At 42.2% G+C, this 19,080-nt stretch overlaps 2 protein-coding genes across 9 annotated transcripts; one reads left to right on the top strand and one right to left on the bottom strand.

The window, feature by feature from the left end:
• Positions 1-2,093: 2,093 nt before the first annotated feature.
• LOC6594645 (serine/threonine-protein kinase/endoribonuclease IRE1) lies at positions 2,094-9,706 on the top strand. The gene is made up of 7 exons (XM_026994610.1): positions 2,094-2,424; positions 2,562-2,676; positions 5,861-6,304; positions 6,367-6,589; positions 6,650-7,925; positions 7,985-8,149; positions 8,213-9,706. The coding sequence occupies exons 1-7, from the start codon at positions 2,281-2,283 to the stop codon at positions 9,095-9,097; spliced, it is 3,252 nt and encodes a 1,083-aa protein (XP_026850411.1). The 5' UTR covers positions 2,094-2,280; the 3' UTR covers positions 9,098-9,706.
• A 62-nt stretch (positions 9,707-9,768) lies between these two features.
• Positions 9,769-17,064, bottom strand: LOC6594644 (calcium uptake protein 3, mitochondrial). Of its 8 annotated transcripts, none has more exons than XM_026994612.1 (11): positions 16,795-17,064; positions 13,544-13,685; positions 13,370-13,480; positions 12,721-12,768; positions 12,570-12,652; positions 12,397-12,462; positions 12,062-12,136; positions 11,565-11,651; positions 11,061-11,466; positions 10,845-11,002; positions 9,769-10,046 (listed from the first exon to the last, which is right to left on the bottom strand). In XM_026994612.1, exons 1-11 carry the CDS (start codon positions 17,047-17,049, stop codon positions 9,963-9,965), a joined length of 1,515 nt encoding a protein of 504 aa, XP_026850413.1. In that variant the 5' UTR covers positions 17,050-17,064; the 3' UTR covers positions 9,769-9,962. The 8 variants fall into 8 exon arrangements, with proteins under 8 accessions (XP_026850413.1, XP_026850415.1, XP_026850416.1 ...); XM_026994614.1 differs by having other exon boundaries at positions 11,061-11,463; XM_026994615.1 differs by lacking the exon at positions 11,565-11,651 and adding an exon at positions 10,201-10,275.
• Between the last annotated feature and the right edge of the window lie 2,016 nt (positions 17,065-19,080).

Here is a 19,080-nt window from a genome sequence, read left to right as displayed (position 1 = left end):
ATAAATACAATAAAAGCAAGGATTAAAAACTATCCAATCTTGAAGCAAATTTATTCATCAACGGCCTAAAATTATGTGGGCAGAACTAAGGGTTTTAGTTAGCCAGAATTATTCAATGGAATATCAAAATTGAGCAATTTCCATTTTCGTTTGTTTTGATTGACCTATTTCGCTACTTGTTATACCCGATACTCAAAATGAGTATTGGGGTATATTAGATTTGTGGTAAAAGTGTATGTGTGTAACGTCCAGAAGGAATCGTTTCCGACCCCATAAAGTATATATATTCTTGATCAGCATCAATAGCCGAGTCGATTGAGCCATGTCTGTCTGTCCGTCCGTCCGTCTGTCCGTCTGTCCGTCTGTCCGTCCCCTTCAGCGCCTAATGCTCAAAGACTATAAGAGCTAGAGCAACGATGTTTTGGATCCAGACTTCTGTGATATGTCACTGCTCCAAAAATATTTCAAAACTGTGCCCCGCCCACTTCCGCCCCCACAAAGGGCGAAAATCTGTGGCATCCACAATTTCGACGATACGAGAAAACTAAAAAAGCAGGATCGTAGAAGATGACTATATCTTCTAGAGTGCAAAATCTGAACCAGATCGTATAATTATTACAGCCAGAACCATGAAAACAATTTCACTCTTTCTCGCTCTGTCTCACTCTAACACACAGGTTTCATGGTCGGTTTTGCCAATTGCAAAATATGAGTTCAAGGATCTCAGAACCCATAAGAGCTTGAGCAACCAAATTTGGTATCCACACTCCTGTGATATCGGACCTTGACCGTTTTGTGTCAAAATTTCGCCACACCCCCTTCCGCCCCCGCAAAGGACGAAAATCTGAGGCAACCACAAATCTCAGAGACTATTAAGGCTAGAGTAACCAAATTTGGTACACACACTCCTTTAAGATGTCACTATAAAACGTATGTCTCAGAATTTCGCCCCACCCCCATCCGCCACCACAAAGGACGAAAATCTGTTGCATCCACAATATTGCAGATTCGAGAAAACTAAAAACGCAGAATCATAGAGAATTTACTATATCTATCCGGTTGCTGAATTTGGATCAGATCAGATAATTTTTGTAGCCAAAAGGAACAAATCAATTTGCATTGGCTACGCAGCGCCCGACGTCACGCACAGACTGATTTTCTGTCTCTCTCGCACGCATTCTTTGTCGTGTCGTTTAATATTAGCGGCGTCTGCCGGAGGAGAGCCATACTGACTTAGTATCGGGTATAACTGTAGAGTTGCGGTGTCCGCAGCAACTCACCACGTTCCCCCTCGTTTTTTGTTTGACTTATTTCGCTAAAACCACTTTTTACGCAAAATTCAATAAAAGCAAGTATTAAAAATACACCAGTTAAATAAAAAATTGATTCATTAATCGGATAAAATTATGTGGACAGAACTAAGGGTTTTATTTTGGCAGCATTATTCAACGCAATAAAGAAATTGAGCAATTGGAACGATTTTTCTCTTAAGTTTTATTACGTTTCATTTGTTTGACCTTCTTCGCTAAAACCTTTTTAGACTAAATCCAAGAAAAGCAAACATTTAAAATAAGCCAGACAAGTAGAAAATTAATTCAATTATTGTATAAAATTATGTGGGCCTGGCTAAATGTGCTATATAGCTGGTAATATTCCACGGAATATCCAAATTGAGGAATGTGATTTTTCATCATGGATAGAAACGATTAACCCGTTGTCGACCACAGGGATTATAAATATTTCCACAAAAGTTATGAATCTTGAAGAATTTTAGTGCAGTTCAGGTGAAAGATATCGTTATTTTGTTTGTTAATAAAGAGGAAAGATAAGACGGATATACAAGGAAAATTTACAAAAACGACTTTATTTCGCGGCTTAGCTTGAACTACTTGAATAGAGAGAATACTTTAAAGACTTTATTTTGCGGGTTAGCTCGAACTACTTGAATAGAGAGAATTGAATACTTTAATTAGAGAGGGCTAAGTTGGGTTAAGTTGGTTGTTCATTACACATCTTATCGATAAGTCGTAATCGGAATAAGTCAATCCCCGATATCGAAACATGGCGAATGGAAGTAATTTAAGTGAATGTGAAATGGAAATAAAATGCGTGAATTAAGCCCCTGCAAGTGCTGGAAGTGTTTAGAAATTGAAATGAAATAAAAGGGCATGAAAATATGCCAGAGTTATACAACAAAAACTAATTGCAAGTGCAAAAAAAACGCAAATATTGTACACGGTCTTTCTCGTCCCCCTCTCTCTGCCCGTCTCTGTTCCCTTGATGATGTTGTGCAAAATGGGATTCTACGTTTTAGTTTGTAGCGTGTTGTTTTTACTTGCCAGCGGCTCGATTGCATCAGCTAAGGCCGCCGACTCGGCAGAAGTTGTGAGTGGCAGCAGCAGCAGCAGCGTTGAAGAAAAGACGGTAAGAGGCGGGCAGTCAGCCAGCCAGCCGGGTGGTTTTCAGTGCGTTCACGCATGTCCCACAAATGTCAATTAATATTTCATCAAATTGTGTGTTATGTTGGTCATCATTTGAGGTTTTTAACATACTTTCTGCAGGACTGCACGGACCTGGCCCGCGATGAGGAGGCCCTGATGGTGTTCTCCACTTTGGGTGGCGGTCTCACGGCCATCGATCCGATTACAAGTGAAATACGCTGGACAATAGCAGATGGTAATTACCCGCACAACGCAGACCATACTCATTCCACATTCCCATTCCATCCACATGAAGGCGAAACCCCGACCGGCTCTCATTCCCCATTCCACGTCCACATGAAAGCCAAAGCCGCATGCCCCGTGCTCTATATTTTAGTTGTGGTTGCTTCCCAAAACTTTTTACCCCATTTATGGAGCGTGCCACTGTGTGTGAGACATGAGACATATGCCCCCATATGCCACACCACACCGGCGTACTCCTTCCAAGACTTTCCATGCAAATGCAAATGCACTTTGGAATGCAATCTGTGCGAAATTCTGTGAAACATAAACATGCGTTTTGATGAGCTCATCGGTAGCCACTGCCGTGACATCCGTAACAACACAAACAGATGGTGAAACGCTAGAAGGAAAGATGTATAGTACGTTTCCTTCTCTATAATTTTCCCTCCTCTCATGCTATGTTCTCTTTGCGTTGTGCCCTGATAAGAGGTCTCACGTATATACGCAATCTAGACAGCCACACAATTCCTTTCAATTAAGTTGCCTTCGCGATATCACCAGTTGCTTATACTCTACACCCCATTTTGTGGGTGTTTTTAGACTTTGGAGCGATTTGTCAGACAATTTGAATTACTTATCAGGCGTGACGTTGCGATTTTTAATGGTCTACAGGTTATAATTGTTGTTATAATCTGCCGGTCAAGCTCTAGAATAGTATTTACTAGTAAATATACTCGTTTGGGGTGCTTAAAGCATGTTACAGAATTAGCAAAACAATGGAAATGTGATTCATCGTCTCGAAGGTTAAAGAAATGGAACACAAATAGTGGGATATGCAAATCGTTTAGACAGGTGTTTATTGGTCAATGAAAGAAATACTTAGGTTAGGTTAGGTTGAGGCGGCTGCCGGGCTCGCTCGGAACCCGTCACACTTAGGCCGGTTTCGGCCCGTTGTGATACCGCATAGGATCATTTCCTTCCTGCGTTGTGAGACTTCCTGTCAGCAATTATCCCATCCAGATGCTCTCACAAAGTTCGCTATCCTCCTGGGACATAGTTTGGACATCTCTGAGATGTCGTGTAGAAAGGCTGCGCCCAGGTGCTGTAGCCTTCTTCTGCTGAGAGCTGGGCAGGAGCAGAACAGATGTTTCACTGTCTCCTCCTCTTCCTCGTCTCTACAGCTGCGACAAAGACGTACTTACTTACAATTAGAACTGCTATATTATTGATTTTTTTTGTGTCATAGAAGCCATTTGAAACAAGGCTTTTTATCCAATTAAGGCACTGATTATCATTTGTAAATAAATTAACTGTAGTTAGAGGAAGATGACACTAGTGTCAGATTTCTTATGCCAGGGCTGCCTTGTTTGGCTTATCGATAATCCAATTTGAATTTGAATTCAAAAAGAGCATTCGAAATTCGACTTTCTTTAAACCCTAGATGTCTCTTTTTATGTTGTTTTGGTTCGCAGCTCTCTTAGTTTTCCTATTAATAGTACTCTTGGGATTTCTTTTGCGATAGCTGTGCTAACATTTTCAATTAATAATGCTCTCAAAACGCATTTTGCTAGTCTCCAAATAGTACATAATGCTTCAGTTATGCCTCCCAATAATTCCCCAGATAATAATTTCAATCCTCCTAGCACATGTGTTTTGGTTTTTGAGAAACACAAAAAAAAAAGAATCCACGCCCCGTAAAGATTGTTTTATGCGATAACTTGGTTTCGGATGAACGTCTGTATAATTAGAAATTTTCAATGCTTGTCGCATGTATTCGGGGAACTGCAATCATCAACACAGGCGAAAAAAACATATGGACCACAGGCCTGGCCTGACCTGAGGTTTTCAAAGTAAAATATACATCCGTAAAATATAGTATATTTTTCGTGTGCACTCGTATGAGATTCATTGAAGCCATTAATTTGTTTGTGGGACGATACACAATAATTACTACGATTTGCCCAGGCATAACATAACATAACAGATCTATATTTCTGATATATGAATAGGGCGGGATGGGATACTTTTTATTCTTTCAATATTACCTCATCACATGTCGGCGGAAACTTGTTTTTGGTGTCTTCATAGCGGTGGAAGTTAATTAGAATCTATATGCTAATGAAAGTGCGGCCCGGCGGCCCAGAGTGGGTTAAATGACCTGCCCCAGAAATTGATTGTATTAGTAAATATATCCCTCTTTTAGCACAGCCATGTGCCTTGGGTGTGGGGTGCTGATAAGAACTCTCCGTAGGGAGAGATATTATGGAGTGCCTGGAAGCGCGTGGGACTTTGGTAATATATCAATTTTTGGTTCCCTCTGACTCTGACTCCGACTCTGTTTATCGCTTCCACCCAGTCCCCATGCTTTAGCCATTTGCATTTGTCGCTCAAGTCGTTATTTGTTCGTTATTCTGCGATAACAGAAATTGCCAACAGGTTGGTTGCCGGGGGGTAAACATATATCATATAGTATGTAGAAGAAACAAAGATCTGCCAGAAGAATGCATGGGTTGTTTAACCAACTGTTCTATGGCTTAAATTACTCTCGCGGGGTATTTATTTTCGTTCAAGGAAAATAAAATACAATGTATTCTGTTGAATGAATAGGTTTTCTGATTTTCAGTGGAAAGGGTTTGTAAATGTGGCTCCAAATGTTTATGGCTAGTGTTCGTTGCCAACAGACGATCATAATATTGATTACACCTTCCCCTAGCCTCATTCGCGTGTTTAAATTTGTATAGAATAAATAAGATAAGGGCTATCTGGAATCAATTTTATACAGATTTTATTACATTTCAAGCTCTAGAGATTGTAAACTGGGTTGATAACTCACATGAAAGCTACACCAATTTGAAGGTACGACAGAAAAGAGTTTAACTTTTTTTATAAATGCCTTTAATGCATTCGAAAATGTATGAAAGATAGTCGATTCGAGGCTATGAAGATTATGATTCCCCCTTTTGCCAAAGAAATGAAGATACGTCTTATCTTCAAGTATTTTAAGTGGGAATTTATGAGAAGCTTACTTTGTTACTACTTGAGCTGCTTTTCCTTTCATACTGCTTGTTGGACTACCTTCATTGAACTGCTTGATATGTCATCGATAACTCACTGAATCGATTAATCAATATTTAAATTTGAAATCATTGATGAATCATTAATAATCACGCAAATACCTCCACCCTCCTCCATTTCAGATCCCCCCATTGTAGCCGAGCCGCAGGAGAACCTCCAAGTGCCACACTTTCTGCCAGATCCACGAGATGGCAGCATCTATCAGCTGGGGCAGATGGGCAGCCTCAAGAAGCTGCCTTACACCATACCCCAACTGGTGGCCAATGCACCGTGTCGCTCCTCGGACGGGATACTGTACTCCGGGAAGAAGAGCGACACCTGGTACATGGTGGACCCGAAGACAGGCAGACGCGAGAAGGTCATGGGCTTTGGGGATGCCACAATGGATGGCAAGGAGGGCGAACAGATTGGCTGGGCCACCTCGCGGGCCATTTATTTGGGCAGAACACAGTACACAGTGATGATGTTCGATAGCTTGGCCAAGGACAAGAATGCCAAGCCATGGAATATAACATTTTATGACTACAATGCGCTGAGTGCGCCACCAGAATTGGTCAAGGAATATGGTAAATAGGAGAAAGAATCTTCAGTAGCATTTCCCTGGCTAATACATTTTTGGTTTCCGCAGAATACATCCACTTGACGACCACCACAAATGGACAGATCGTGACCCTAGATCGCAAACATGGGAAATTCTTGTGGCAGCGAGATCTGAGCAGTCCCGTAGTGGCTGCCTTCCTGCTGGGGCCCGATGGGCTGCTCAGTGTGCCTTTTACCACGCTCTCGGATGAGGCCTATCAGGCGATACTCGAGGAATCCAAAACAGGGAATGTAAACACCGTGAAACTATTGTAAGTCGGAGGTTAGACCATTTCCTTGACAACTTTCCTAATGAGTCTATAATCTTTCAGTCAATCGTTGTATGTGGGCGAGCACCAGAGCGGTTTGTATGCCATTCCCTCGCTGGTGGACAAGAATACGGCCAGAATATCGACCACACCACCCGTAAAACTCCTCGATGGACCCGTTGGGGAGCAAAATACCAACAAGGAAACGGATCCCAAGACCGTTTACATCAATGATGTGCTGCGCGAGCACTCGGGCATCATGTTGGGCCACTATAATATGCCCAATGAAGCGAATGCCAATCTGCAGCTATCCCCCACGCCAGCGGGTGGCAAAGATGTCCAGAGTCTGGCGACTATCGACAACTATAATGATGGCTATGGGCTGTTGGCCAACAATGAGAAGAATGCCGCTGATATTGGCGTGCAAACGGATCCGGAACTGGTGGAGATTGGCATTAATCAGCGGACAAACAGCAATACCATCAATCGGACAAAGACCATCATCCTGCAGAACAGCAACAAGGTTCAGGCCTTCATCAATGAGTGGTTCATGGAACATCCAAGCGGAAAGGTCCATCAGATACTGATTGTGATCGTTCTGGGTATGATTGCCTTGTTCTGGTACACCTGCAGCACTATGCGGGAGCTGCAGAAGCAGAGCGAAAATGGATCCAAAACGCTGGCCATGACTGCGGATGGCATAAACGGAAGCGGCAGCAAGGGGAGCAATGGCAGCAACATCAGTGCCGAGGATCTGGTTGATCTGGGCAATGGCCAGGTGCGTGTCGGAAAGATTAGCTTCAATTCCAACGAAGTACTGGGCAAGGGCTGCGAGGGCACTTTCGTCTTCAAGGGGTCTTTCGAGGAGAGGTCTGTGGCCGTCAAGCGACTCCTTCCCGAATGCTTCACCTTTGCGGATCGCGAAGTGGCGCTGCTACGCGAATCGGATGCCCATGAGAATGTTGTACGCTATTTCTGCACCGAGCAGGATCGTCAGTTCCGCTACATAGCCGTGGAGCTGTGTGCCGCCACGCTGCAGGACTACACCGAAGGCGATCGTTCGGTGGAGCTGCAGAATCACATTGATGTGTGGCAGGTTCTGGGACAAGCAGCCTCCGGATTGAGTCATCTGCATTCCCTGGACATTGTCCATCGTGATATCAAGCCACAGAATGTTCTGATCTCCCTGCCCGATGCCAGGGGCAAGGTACGAGTGATGATCTCTGATTTTGGTTTGTGCAAAAAGTTGAACTTTGGAAAGACAAGCTTCTCCCGTCGGTCGGGCGTTACGGGAACAGATGGTTGGATAGCTCCCGAAATGATGAGGGCACAACGAACGGTACGTCCGTCTGCAGATCTTCCTTTGGGATCTCTTTTAAAGTGCTTTTTCTGTTACAGACCACTGCTGTGGATATCTTCTCGCTGGGCTGCGTCTACTATTATGTCCTGAGTGGGGGACATCATGCCTTTGGAGACAATCTAAAGCGCCAGGCAAACATACTCTCGCATGAGTACAATCTGTCGAAGCTGCGTTCCGATGATGACAGCGACAATAGCAAGACTGTAAGCAGAAAAATGCCTGCCTTCAAGCGTTCTCTTCATTAATTTTCTCTTCCTTTCTTGTAGGTTCTGGCTGAACAACTGATTTCCGACATGATACACAAGGATGCCCAGTCGCGTCCTCCCGCACGCTGTATAGGCAATCATCCTTTGTTTTGGGATGAGCCCAAAATGCTCTCCTTCCTGCAGGACGTGAGCGATCGTGTGGAGAAACTGCAGTTCCATACCGAGCCCCTCAAATCGCTGGAGAAGAATGGCCGGATTGTGGTCTTGGACGATTGGAATGAGCATTTGGATCCCATGATCACCGATGACCTGCGAAAGTATCGCGGGTATATGGGCGCCAGTGTGAGAGATCTGTTGAGGGCGCTGCGCAACAAGAAGCATCACTATCATGAGCTGACGCCAGCGGCCCAGGAGATGCTCGGCTGCATACCGCACGAGTTCACAAACTACTGGGTGGAACGCTTCCCGCAGCTCATCTCGCACGCGTATCACGCCTTCAGTATTTGCTCGAACGAGCCCATCTTCAAGCCTTACTACAGTGCTGGCTATCATTTTTCGCGTCCCTGGTACTTTGAGGCCGACGATGCGCTCTTTCCCCTGCTGATGCGGGATCCCAAGCCACTGCCGAAGATTGGCAGCCCCAAGAAGACGCCTCCATCCACGGCCAGTCAGCAGCTGCAGCAGCAGTTGAAGCTGCGCAAGGGTTCGTATAATTTCCGCAAAGCCAGCGATGAGCTGCCCATCGCGGGAGTCGGTCTGCAGCGGAACCTAGAGCTGGACGCCAGCCACCAGCCCCTGGCGCTGGAGGGTGATCCCAAGCGGGATGTGTTTGCCAATTTCAAGTTCCGTCGCTCGAAGGCGTCCGCTAATCGCAGCACCTACAAGGACACGCAGGAGAAGGAGAAGTACGTGAGCTGGACTTTGCCGCCCACAACACAGGACTAGGATACACACAGATTCATCAATTATTTATGATTTAAATGCAATCATTTATTGATTCATTAATTTTATTAGTATATATTTTTAATAATATTTTTTGCAATTTGTGTATATGCTGCAAAAACTATTCCAAAACCAATTCCCAATAATTCAGTAGCAAAAACAATGTGCAATGATGGAAGGATATATATATATATTTTGTATACCAGAAAAAAGATAGATGATGTTAACAGAGCGGATAATGGTAATGATAACGATAACGATATAGGATCTATAGGGTGTAGCATCGTCGTCTGACGAATGCACGCAATTTAACTGTGATAATTTTTATTTTTCTGTTTTTGATATAGTGAAAAAATGATCTAGACAAATACCGAATTATATACTTAGATACTATATTTATGCATTAGTTAAGTGCTGTACCCCCTGCTGTACTTCCGGGCAGGACGTCCGTACCCTGACGAGCGGAATACCTAATTCTAAAAATCACCTTAGTATTAATTTTTGAGAGAAGTAAAAAGGATTGGAAAGAGACACATCTCTATGCGATTTTGAATTGAATGCATTTTCTAGCAAATCTTTAAGTCTTAATCAAAATGAAAAACTAAATAAATATTTAATAAAAACATGAAAAAACAATTTATTAATTATGCTATAACAAAGGGATTTCAACAACATTTTCTAGGCATTTTTCATAAATTTCATAAATAATTCGATGCATTAACAATGGTTTTTTAAATACATAGTTTCTATACAAGAGATTTTGATTCTTTAGAAGAAAAGCAATATTCGCAACTAGAATTTTTGTTTTGTTTCACTTTGGCGTAGATTGATTCCTCCCTCCCTCGAGTGGCATTGCCGCGATCCAGCCTTAGTTGGAGGACTTCATTAGGGTCTTCATCTCCTGGCGCACACAGAACCTGAAGGCATCCCAGCCCTCGGACTTGGCCACAGACTGTAAGGATTGATTTTGGATTAGTTAAAGACCGGGAGGCGGTGATGGCTCACAAAAGAAAAGTGAAAATGGGGGAGACACACAAGTGATTGGGTGGCAGAGAAAAAGCAAGTGAAAAGCAAAGAATACTGTGGGTTTGGCGGCACCCACTAACCTCCGCATCGCCTTGGGGCTCGAGCGATTCAAGGGATACCTCTAGACGTTCGTCTAGATCGGGAACATCCTCTTGCTAAGGAAAAGAAAATATAAGCAGCTAAAAAACTATATAGATGGTCGCAAAAGGTACACAAATCAATGGAAATGTTGAAGATTTTAGTGAAAATAAAACATATTAACAAATTCCTTACATTTCGATGTTTTTTTCAGGAAACAAAACCAATAAAAATCAAATTTCTTGTGCAAATCAGAGTTTAATGATTGTATGGCCAATTTTTAAGTAAAAATTAATACTAAAATTAATATGAAATGTGCTTGCTTTTGTTAAGAGATTTTGAATTAACTAAGAAAAACATTAAGCTTAGAGCTAAAAACGCTTACAGGCAAAACGAAAGCACAATCAAATGAGTAACAAAAACAGTGAGATTAGAGAGAGAGCGCAGGACATTCGGTTATAAAATGATACAGCAACGAGCAACTAAACGAGTGATTTAATTAAGCTAATTAGTGCCAAAGCGCATCGCTGTCAATGAAGTAGTCCAAGTGCCGGCAGACGCGATGGCGCCAGGCCACAAATATGGGATAATCGGGCTCGTCATAGGCGTCCAGAGCCTCGTTGTAATCAAAGAAACGACCACTTACTTTGAAGCCGCGATGCAGGCGATCCTTCATGATGGCAATGAACTCCTTGTAGGACAACAGACCATCGCCATCTGCATCGAATATGGCAAAGACAGTGTCAATCAAATGCTGACTGAGGCTATAGCCCGTGCAGATTTTCACAGCGCGTGAGAATTCCTCTGAAAGAAGGGAGAATAGATTGGGTCTCTGCAGAGAGTAAAGGATATATAGACGCACCCTTCGAAATGGCCCGATCGGCCAGCGTATACATTCGCATGGCAATTGTAAAGTCATCCAAATTGTTGAGAAAATGACAAAAGTCACGGAAATCATGAAAGGTTATGCCCTTTTCATCTTTGACACGCTCCAGCAGTCGCTCCAGGAAGACATCGTACTCATCGGTGGCCAAATATGTGTACCGCAACAGAATCTTGGCAAAGTCCAGCTCACTGATGATGCTGTTGCCCTTGGAGAACTCATGGAACTCCAGTTCCAGCACCTCCGTTTGCAGATTGTCCATGAAGCGATAGAAATTGTCATAGTTGATGACGCCAGTGCCGCGTTTGCCGAAGAAATGCAGCTGCAAAGTGGTCGGAACCACATGACGGCGCTGCAGTCCCTCGCCGTCGTTGACATAGTTCTTCTAGGAATGATTAAAGGCAGAAAGGATTAGCAAAACTATGGGCTCTAACCCAGAACTTGTTAGTCACACTCTGGGGACGATCTCATGCTTGGGATTACCTCAATGGGTGGCACTTCATGCTCGAGCTCCGGGGACTCTTGCTCGCCGTGCTTCTCCTTCCAAGCGCCGCTGAAAATGCGCTCCATCTGGGATATGTACATGCCGGCATGGATAGTATGGATTTGTGTTTTGGGGTTTTTGGGTTTTAGAGAGAAGAAAAGTTAGGGGGGTTTTATTTTTAGTGAGGATTATGGTTTGTGGTGGGAATTTTTGATAGTTTTGGGGTGGGGTATAAAAAACGATAAACGCAAAAGAACATTAAAACAAAAGTAACTTCAAAGGCAATACAAAAGGTATACTTAAGCAACAGCATATATGTACATATAGACATATGATCTATAATTTAATGTAACGTAACAACGAATATCAACAGAACGTAGCATAACACAACGTAAGCGGAGGACTTAGGCGACTTTGAGGCATATTTGGAGCCTGGTTTTTTTTGCTCTTGAAGCGAAGCCAACACAATTGTTTACGGATTTATTCTCCCACTTACAAGACCCTTCTTGGCCATGGGCATACGGCTATTCTGCATCTCTCTTTGCTCCTCATAGGACACTAAACGCGACAGCTAGCGATACGATTGGATTGGGAGGAGGAGGAGGATACACATGAGGTTTAACAAATAAAACAAATTATATATCGGATAGAAAAATAAATGGAAATCATATCTTAATTGCAAGGTGTCTGAGTCTCTGACTGTCTGTTGGTGCTGCTTACATCCATTGCCCTAGGGCTGGCTTTAACGAATTTCCATTACTTCACAATTAATTCGTATTAAATGATAGACTTAAATTAAATTAAATGAAAGGAAACACAAACAATGCTTACAATTCTTTTGGTTTGGGGATCAATATTTTGATTCTCTTTAAAGGCGCCCGCCAAAATGGAAACTATCTAATGAATAAACGCATTATAAATTATAAGTAAATCATACGATAATCAATGGGAAATCAATAGAAAGAACCCATGAATGGTAGGGGTAGCAGTCACCCACTATTTACCACTAGAAATTCTTCTTTGTCCACGCGCTGATTGCCGTCTGTGTCGAACATATTGAAGGCAATGCGAAAACCAGATTTGGGCTCTATAAAATTTAGATGTTAAAGTATATTAAATGGGATATTCTGAAGATTTAATCATGGATCGTCTTACTTGTCAGTATAGAGAGCAGGAAAAGGTATTCCGTGTAGGAGACAATGCCTGGAATTCAAAAGAAAAGTTTGTTATGAGAAAATGTGCATATAAACCATCCGTTTTGGAGCTTAAAGAAATTTTCAAAGTAATGTATATATGCCATATAACTATAATCTAGTTTTCTATACAATTTTAGCAACTTTCTATGATTTTATTTTATTACAGAAACTTTTTTCATGGCTTTAAGACATCTATCCCATACATTATTCCAGGTTTTTGCTCTATAAAGCTTTCAATAGAGGCAGAATCCTATCGATTCATATGGTCTTAGTCTCTTCTTAATGTGGAAGACCGTTCTATATGACTAAATTCTTGAATTTGATCGTTTTGATGGTCCTAAACAACAATTTCACATATTTCAAAGGTGACAAAGGTCACATTCAACGCTAGAGACTGTATATTTCGCAGAAACCTTAATTTAAATTTAATTTGAAGCTATTTAAGGCTTCCATCAAAACAAATTTATGGCGATTCTTATTTTCTTTGAGTTCTAAATATAATATTGATGTATTCAAGGCCTTAAGGCTCGCATTAGATCATCATTTGATGCAAACCATATATCCCTATTCTCTTTAAGCTCCAAAAAGACTCTACTGATGTCCTTTACCCTTATCTCTCAAATTGCGGAACAAACGCGTGGAGCCCTTCTTCAATGCAGGTGTATTTTCCTTGTATTTGTCCACCTCATCGCTGGACAGCTGTCGGCGCTTCAGACGTGCTATGAAAACAAAGTATAATTAGTAGAAAAATGCATTAAAAATATCGAAAAAATAGCACTCACGTCTGGGCTCTTGTTCTACCACCGACTCTAGGAAGTCCTGGGGCGTCATGTACAACTGATCGTCGAACTCCACGGAGGCAAATTTGATGAAGCGACGCTCCCGTGCCGTAAGCTTCACATTCTCCAGCTCGCTATCATCGCGCTGAAAAAAGAGTGGAAGATGGAACATTGAATCAGTGCCAAATCGAAAGGATTGTTAAAGGTAACTTGATATGCCATGCCTGGCCTGGCCTGTACTGGTGGGGGCATGGCATACTCTCGTATAATTGAAATAAATCAATGGAATGATTGGATCGCGCCACGAACACTGATATTTCCGCCGCTTGGTCACAAAGGCAGACCCAAAGCCGAGACAACAAAAGCTTTTGGGGGATCTGCTCCGAGATCTCTGAGGTCTGGGGTCTCCAATCTGGTGACGTTTTGATTAATGCCTGCCTGCCCCCAGTGGGAAGGCCTCCAACTGCTCTCAGAAATATTAATTTGATCCGGTTTTCGGATCGTACATGCACCGATCTTTTTGCATTTAAATTTAATTTGAATTTTGAATTTTTGACGATCGACTGGACAGGATTCCCACGTTGTGTGTTTGCGCCTTTGGGCAAATAAAGTGTCAAATTGATTTTGAGAACATCCTCATCCCAATAAATCTGACACTTAATGCCACCCACAAAACCGAAAAAAATAACGTGTAATCTAGACCCTGTCTCGTAGGGGGGCCCACAGGAATGACTCAATTGTATTTTATTTGTGGTGCAAAGACAACTCCCAGGCCATAACTCTACTCCTCCTGCCACAGACACTCATTCCGAACAAAGGCCAATTTGAATGTTAGACATGTGCATGCAGCAGCGGCAGCAGCCACGCCCACGCTTCAAGACCGAAAAAACCAAAGACCAAAACACCAAGAGGCCACAGATACAATTCTTCATAAAGCCAAAAGCTGACATCATTCGGCAGGCTGCAGTCGGTAGGAACAGTAGTTCAAAAGTCAAAGAAGTAGCCTTAGAAATTTACCAAACGGTGTAAGATATAGGACACCGATTCAGTAATTTTGTATCGATGCAAAATAAAGTATTCTGCAAAAACATTTTGGTGGGTTTTATTTGTAACTAAAAGAAGTAATTTATTAAATTTTTTCATTAAAAAAATATTTGAAAATGGCAGTTTCAACTCCCGCCAAAGAAGCTTCCACTCAAGGCAGGAAAGTCTCAAGAAAACATTTCTAGAATATGGCTTGAAAAATTAACAAAAAGATCATTTCTTTGAGAAAGAACTATGCGAAGAAAAGAGCATATTTGTTGAGCACATAGTAATGATGCTCACATGAACATTTATTTGTGTGCTCGTTACTTAAATTCTGTTATTTTACAGATGTTAGAAAGAGATGATTTTTGAAACAATGCCTACGATGAAATGGTCCCTAATTAAATCTTTAACATTTTGAACCTCTTTTATCTGCAAACACTTTCTTCTAATATTTGCCTTATTTCTTTCCCAGCTTCTTGGTCAGATATCCGTGGCTTTGGATCCACTGTGTTGGTGGACCTGGTGGAGATCAGACAACAAGGAGAGGAGATTCGATATAGCTGCAGGCGCTGGTGGCTTTATAGGCAACAATTAAAACTCATTCATCATCATCAGGCGCAGTCGTCGGCGCAGTTGTCATAACACACATGTCAGGGACAAAAACTGAAACCAAAATCAAAACCAAAACCAAACTCCGGATTGAAGCTCAGGCCACGCCTGTGTCTGGCATTGGGTACATACATTTTGTGGGTGTATCAGATCCAGCAACCAGATCGATTGATAGAATAGATAAATTTGTCAGTAACTGGCATTCTGTCAGCATTTCGGTACAGCCGCCTGCAGGTGCGTGGGCGTATCCGTATCATAACTACTTTGCCACTTCATCATATCATATCATATATCTCCTTGTCGCTGCTGTTAATGCATTTTTCAAGGTGTGTGGCATGTTTTCGTACGAATTTGTGGCACTTACAATGTGGCATTATGGGTATTTGATCTTGAGATACGCAGAAAGATGGGGTGATCTGTCTGGAATTTGAAGATTCTGCCGACAAGCAAATTAAGATTTGGGTGGGTAATTTGATATTCCTTTAGGAAGGAAGCAATCAAGTCATTGTTGGACAAATCTATTGAAATATTCAATATTCATATTCATGAGGTGTTTGCCATCTTTTCACAGGAAATATCAATGGGATTTCCTCAAGCAACGATCACCATCAATAAAGGGCTTCCCCTACCTCCATTAACATGACTAATAATGACCATACAAAGTACTTTGGAATATAATCCTCTATCTCTCACCTACTTCCAAAAGCTCTGCTCTGATAAGCAATTGCTCAAAGACCAACCTCCACTCCTACCACCAATGTAAATATTAACATTTCACACCACAAATCGAGGAAATACTCGGGGGTCTTATCTACGGAGACACCCTCTGTAGGGCGGCACGCACCTGCAGTCAGCGTCTGTCTCCCCCCCCCCCCCCCCCCCACCCCACCCAGAGACAATGTCAACAGGTTGACAAATGACGTGCGGGTAAATGTTGCTGCTTTAAGGGGGCTTTTGTTTTTGGCAGAGGGTTCCCTTGGAACTCAATTAGTTTACCAATATTTGGCCCGAAAATTAGCATAGATCTTTTGTATGATTAAAAGAGGCATATAAATCGGAACCAGCATGATCGGAACACTATATCATATAGCTGCCATACAAAAGATCCACCTGTTAGGGTATTAAAAGGTTCGACTCCCAAAAAGCCACCCCTCCTCCCTAGCAATTGTTGTTTCATTGAACTTGGACACGCACCGACATGAATAACAAAAACGACAACAAAAATTACAACATCCAAGTGGAGTGGTGGAATGATAACGACCCTGAACCAAATTTCTGGGTTTTCCTACGTGTAAGCCCACGGAATCCATAGATCGAAAGGAACTTGACATTAAACAGCTAATTAAATCATTGATTGGCTAATTAAAGCCTAAATGAACTCGTAAAGATCGAAAATAGTGCAGCGAATGCCGCGAGCACAACAAACCACCTGAAAACAGCTGTTGGCTAACGTAACGAAGCGAGCAACACAGTCGCAGCACAGCGTAACGTAGTAGTGCCCCAATCTAAAAATAGCTGCGCGAGTCTTTTTACGTCCAAGATTATTGACTTTTTTCCCAACAGGCACTCAACTTTTTTCCCACTATTCTGTTGCGGTTTTTTATGGACATATTTACCATGCGTTTCTTCAGGCTAACTGCATTCACGGTATTGTCCAGGGCACGGAGCTTTATGAATGCAATTACTGCCGCCACGGAAATTGCACTGCCGCCCAGCAGCGACAGCAAGCGATGCGTTCGTTTGCTAAATCCACTTGTGTTCACCGGTCCACTCGAGTACTTGGCATATCTGCACACTGTCACGCCCACATTTGTGCGTTGCGTGACTAGTGCGCCCGTTTTAACCGTTATTCTAGCGACTAAATTAGCCATTTTAGTCCGGGTCGAGGAAAAAAAACCGAAACAGTGACAAATAGAAAGACGTAACGTAAGCGCGGTTGCCTTGCCTACGTAGTAGGCATAGGGTTGCCAGATGGCAGCACATGACTCAGAGTTGCATCTAGCCGGAGGGCAGATGGGCGCGGAATTTAAATTTCGGTAAGTGATAAGGGGAGTCTTTTTTTATTTAATGAAACATGAGCGGGATATTTTTAAGATTCAAAGAATAACCGCAAAAAGAAATATTTTTAAATTTATAGAACAAACAAACACAGCCAAATCGGAAATGAGTAAGATTTGGCGCCTATTTCGCAATACAAATCTGCATATTATACCCTTGACTGGTTCGCAGAAAATGGGACTACGTGCACAAGTCCACACAGAACCGCAGAAAGTACATGCCTCAATTCCAGAAGCAATTTAAAATTAAAAATCCTGGCAACGTCAATTGTTGCGGTTTTTCGCTTTTGACGTATTTTCCACTTTTCCAGAACCTCACCTTCAGATATTTTTGGCACAAAACTATTGTATTTTTGGTTATGTTTTATGGTGCATGACCAAAATGTTTGCCAATGACGCGTCCGGCCCGGGCTCTACGCAAACGAATGCGCGTCAAGAGGCCAAAGTCCCAGCGAATGAGTCACTTGGGGGATAAGAAATATGACAAAAATGCAACTAGAAATCAATAAAAATGTCGAAATATTTTATGGGGAAAAACAAACGACAATAAAATGATCTAACGACGAAAAAAAAACCTGTTGCACCATCGAAAAATTCAACAGAAATGTTGTTTGTTCTTTGGAAAATATCAATTTCATTTGATCGGCGAAACCTTATACCCCCTACCCCCCCACTCCCTATCGCTATGTCTGTCTCTCAGGTGAATCCCCCTGATAGTTGACACTTTTTTTACTCTGAATGAACTCTTAATCTATCGCGGGTCGTCTGAGAGTCGCAGTCGAATCGATCTTGGCTCCAGCTTCCTCTCTGTTTCTCTCTCTCTCTCTCTCTCGGGTTTCGTTATGAGCTCGTAAATTATTTGTTTCAATTTTTTAACTGCAGCATTTCCAGAACCATTTCCTGCGAAAGTTGTAAAAGAAGTAACCCGGGACTCGGACTGAGGTCCGAGGCGCCACTCCAATCGATTCGAAAAAGCCTCCGAAAGATCCGTTTGCACACACATAAAAATTGTGTACGTTGACGCCTTTCCTTCCTCCGAGTTCTTGTAAATATCCTCCAGGCAAATACAATATTCGATATTTTGGTTGGTAATAAAGTTGTTTCAATTAGGGCTTCACAAAAAAAAAGATACACATATATATATATATTTGTATCTTGGTTCTGGTTTGGAAGCCAGCCCTCGAGGGCGTGGCTCCTCTTCTGTTTTTTTTTTACCAGTTAATTAGTGCTTTTTTCTGGAACTGGCAATGGTCTTTAGGCCCTGCGATTAGGTAATGTTTCAAAAGGAGCACAATTTTGGGTTCGTTCGGAAATTCCTTTTGGGGTTTGCCGCATCATTTAACGGTACCACATGAAATTGATATACGAGGCTGACATTCAAAAAAAGATGAGAATCCGATTATTGATTTCATTGGAAATCGGTGTGTTCTGCTACAGAAGTATTCTGTGTAGATGATATCATTTTTTGAGATAAGTTCAATGTCAATCATTTGAGAGAAAGGGCCCACCTGTTGAGCGAAGTTCACTCGAAGTTCATTGAATTGTAATTAAACAAAAAATATATACAAAAAGTAATAACAAAAAAGTCAAGAGCGAAGGAGGAGGGACCACACACAGGCGCTACAATAAATCTCATTGGCACATGCGGGGGGAATGAATATTGGTAGAACGAACTCTTGGATCTCTGATGCATCACCCTTCAAGAGAGAGAGGAAAAGGGTGCCAACTTCTTACCTAAGGATGGCTACCAAAACACACACAGAAAGACAGAGAGAGAGAGAGAGAGAGAGAGAGAGAGAGATGGGAAGGAGAGACCGGTTTCTGGTTGATTTATGCCTTGCCCCT

This window comes from Drosophila persimilis, unplaced genomic scaffold (genome assembly GCF_003286085.1).
Source record: "Drosophila persimilis strain 14011-0111.01,24,50 unplaced genomic scaffold, DperRS2 tig00003933-arrow-pilon, whole genome shotgun sequence".
NCBI lineage: Eukaryota > Metazoa > Arthropoda > Insecta > Diptera > Drosophilidae > Drosophila > Drosophila persimilis.
Note: the sequence above shows the minus strand (reverse complement) of the source record. Positions and strands in the feature narration are given on the sequence as shown.

Bases quoted from the DNA above. Each gene is read 5' to 3' on its own strand.
- LOC6594645 (XM_026994610.1), top strand. From the start codon at position 2,281: ATGATGTTGTGCAAAATGGGATTCTACGTTTTAGTTTGTAGCGTGTTG. The intron at 7,926-7,984 runs GTACGTCCGTCT...TTTCTGTTACAG, and splicing joins TGATGAGGGCACAACGAACG to ACCACTGCTGTGGATATCTT. The intron at 8,150-8,212 runs GTAAGCAGAAAA...CCTTTCTTGTAG, and splicing joins ACAGCGACAATAGCAAGACT to GTTCTGGCTGAACAACTGAT.
- LOC6594644 (XM_026994611.1), bottom strand. From the start codon at position 17,049: ATGGCTAATTTAGTCGCTAGAATAACGGTTAAAACGGGCGCACTAGTC. The intron at 12,769-13,369 runs GTAAAGGACATC...TTTGAATTCCAG, and splicing joins CCGCAATTTGAGAGATAAGG to GCATTGTCTCCTACACGGAA. The intron at 12,653-12,720 runs GTAAGACGATCC...TAAATTTTATAG, and splicing joins CCTGCTCTCTATACTGACAA to AGCCCAAATCTGGTTTTCGC.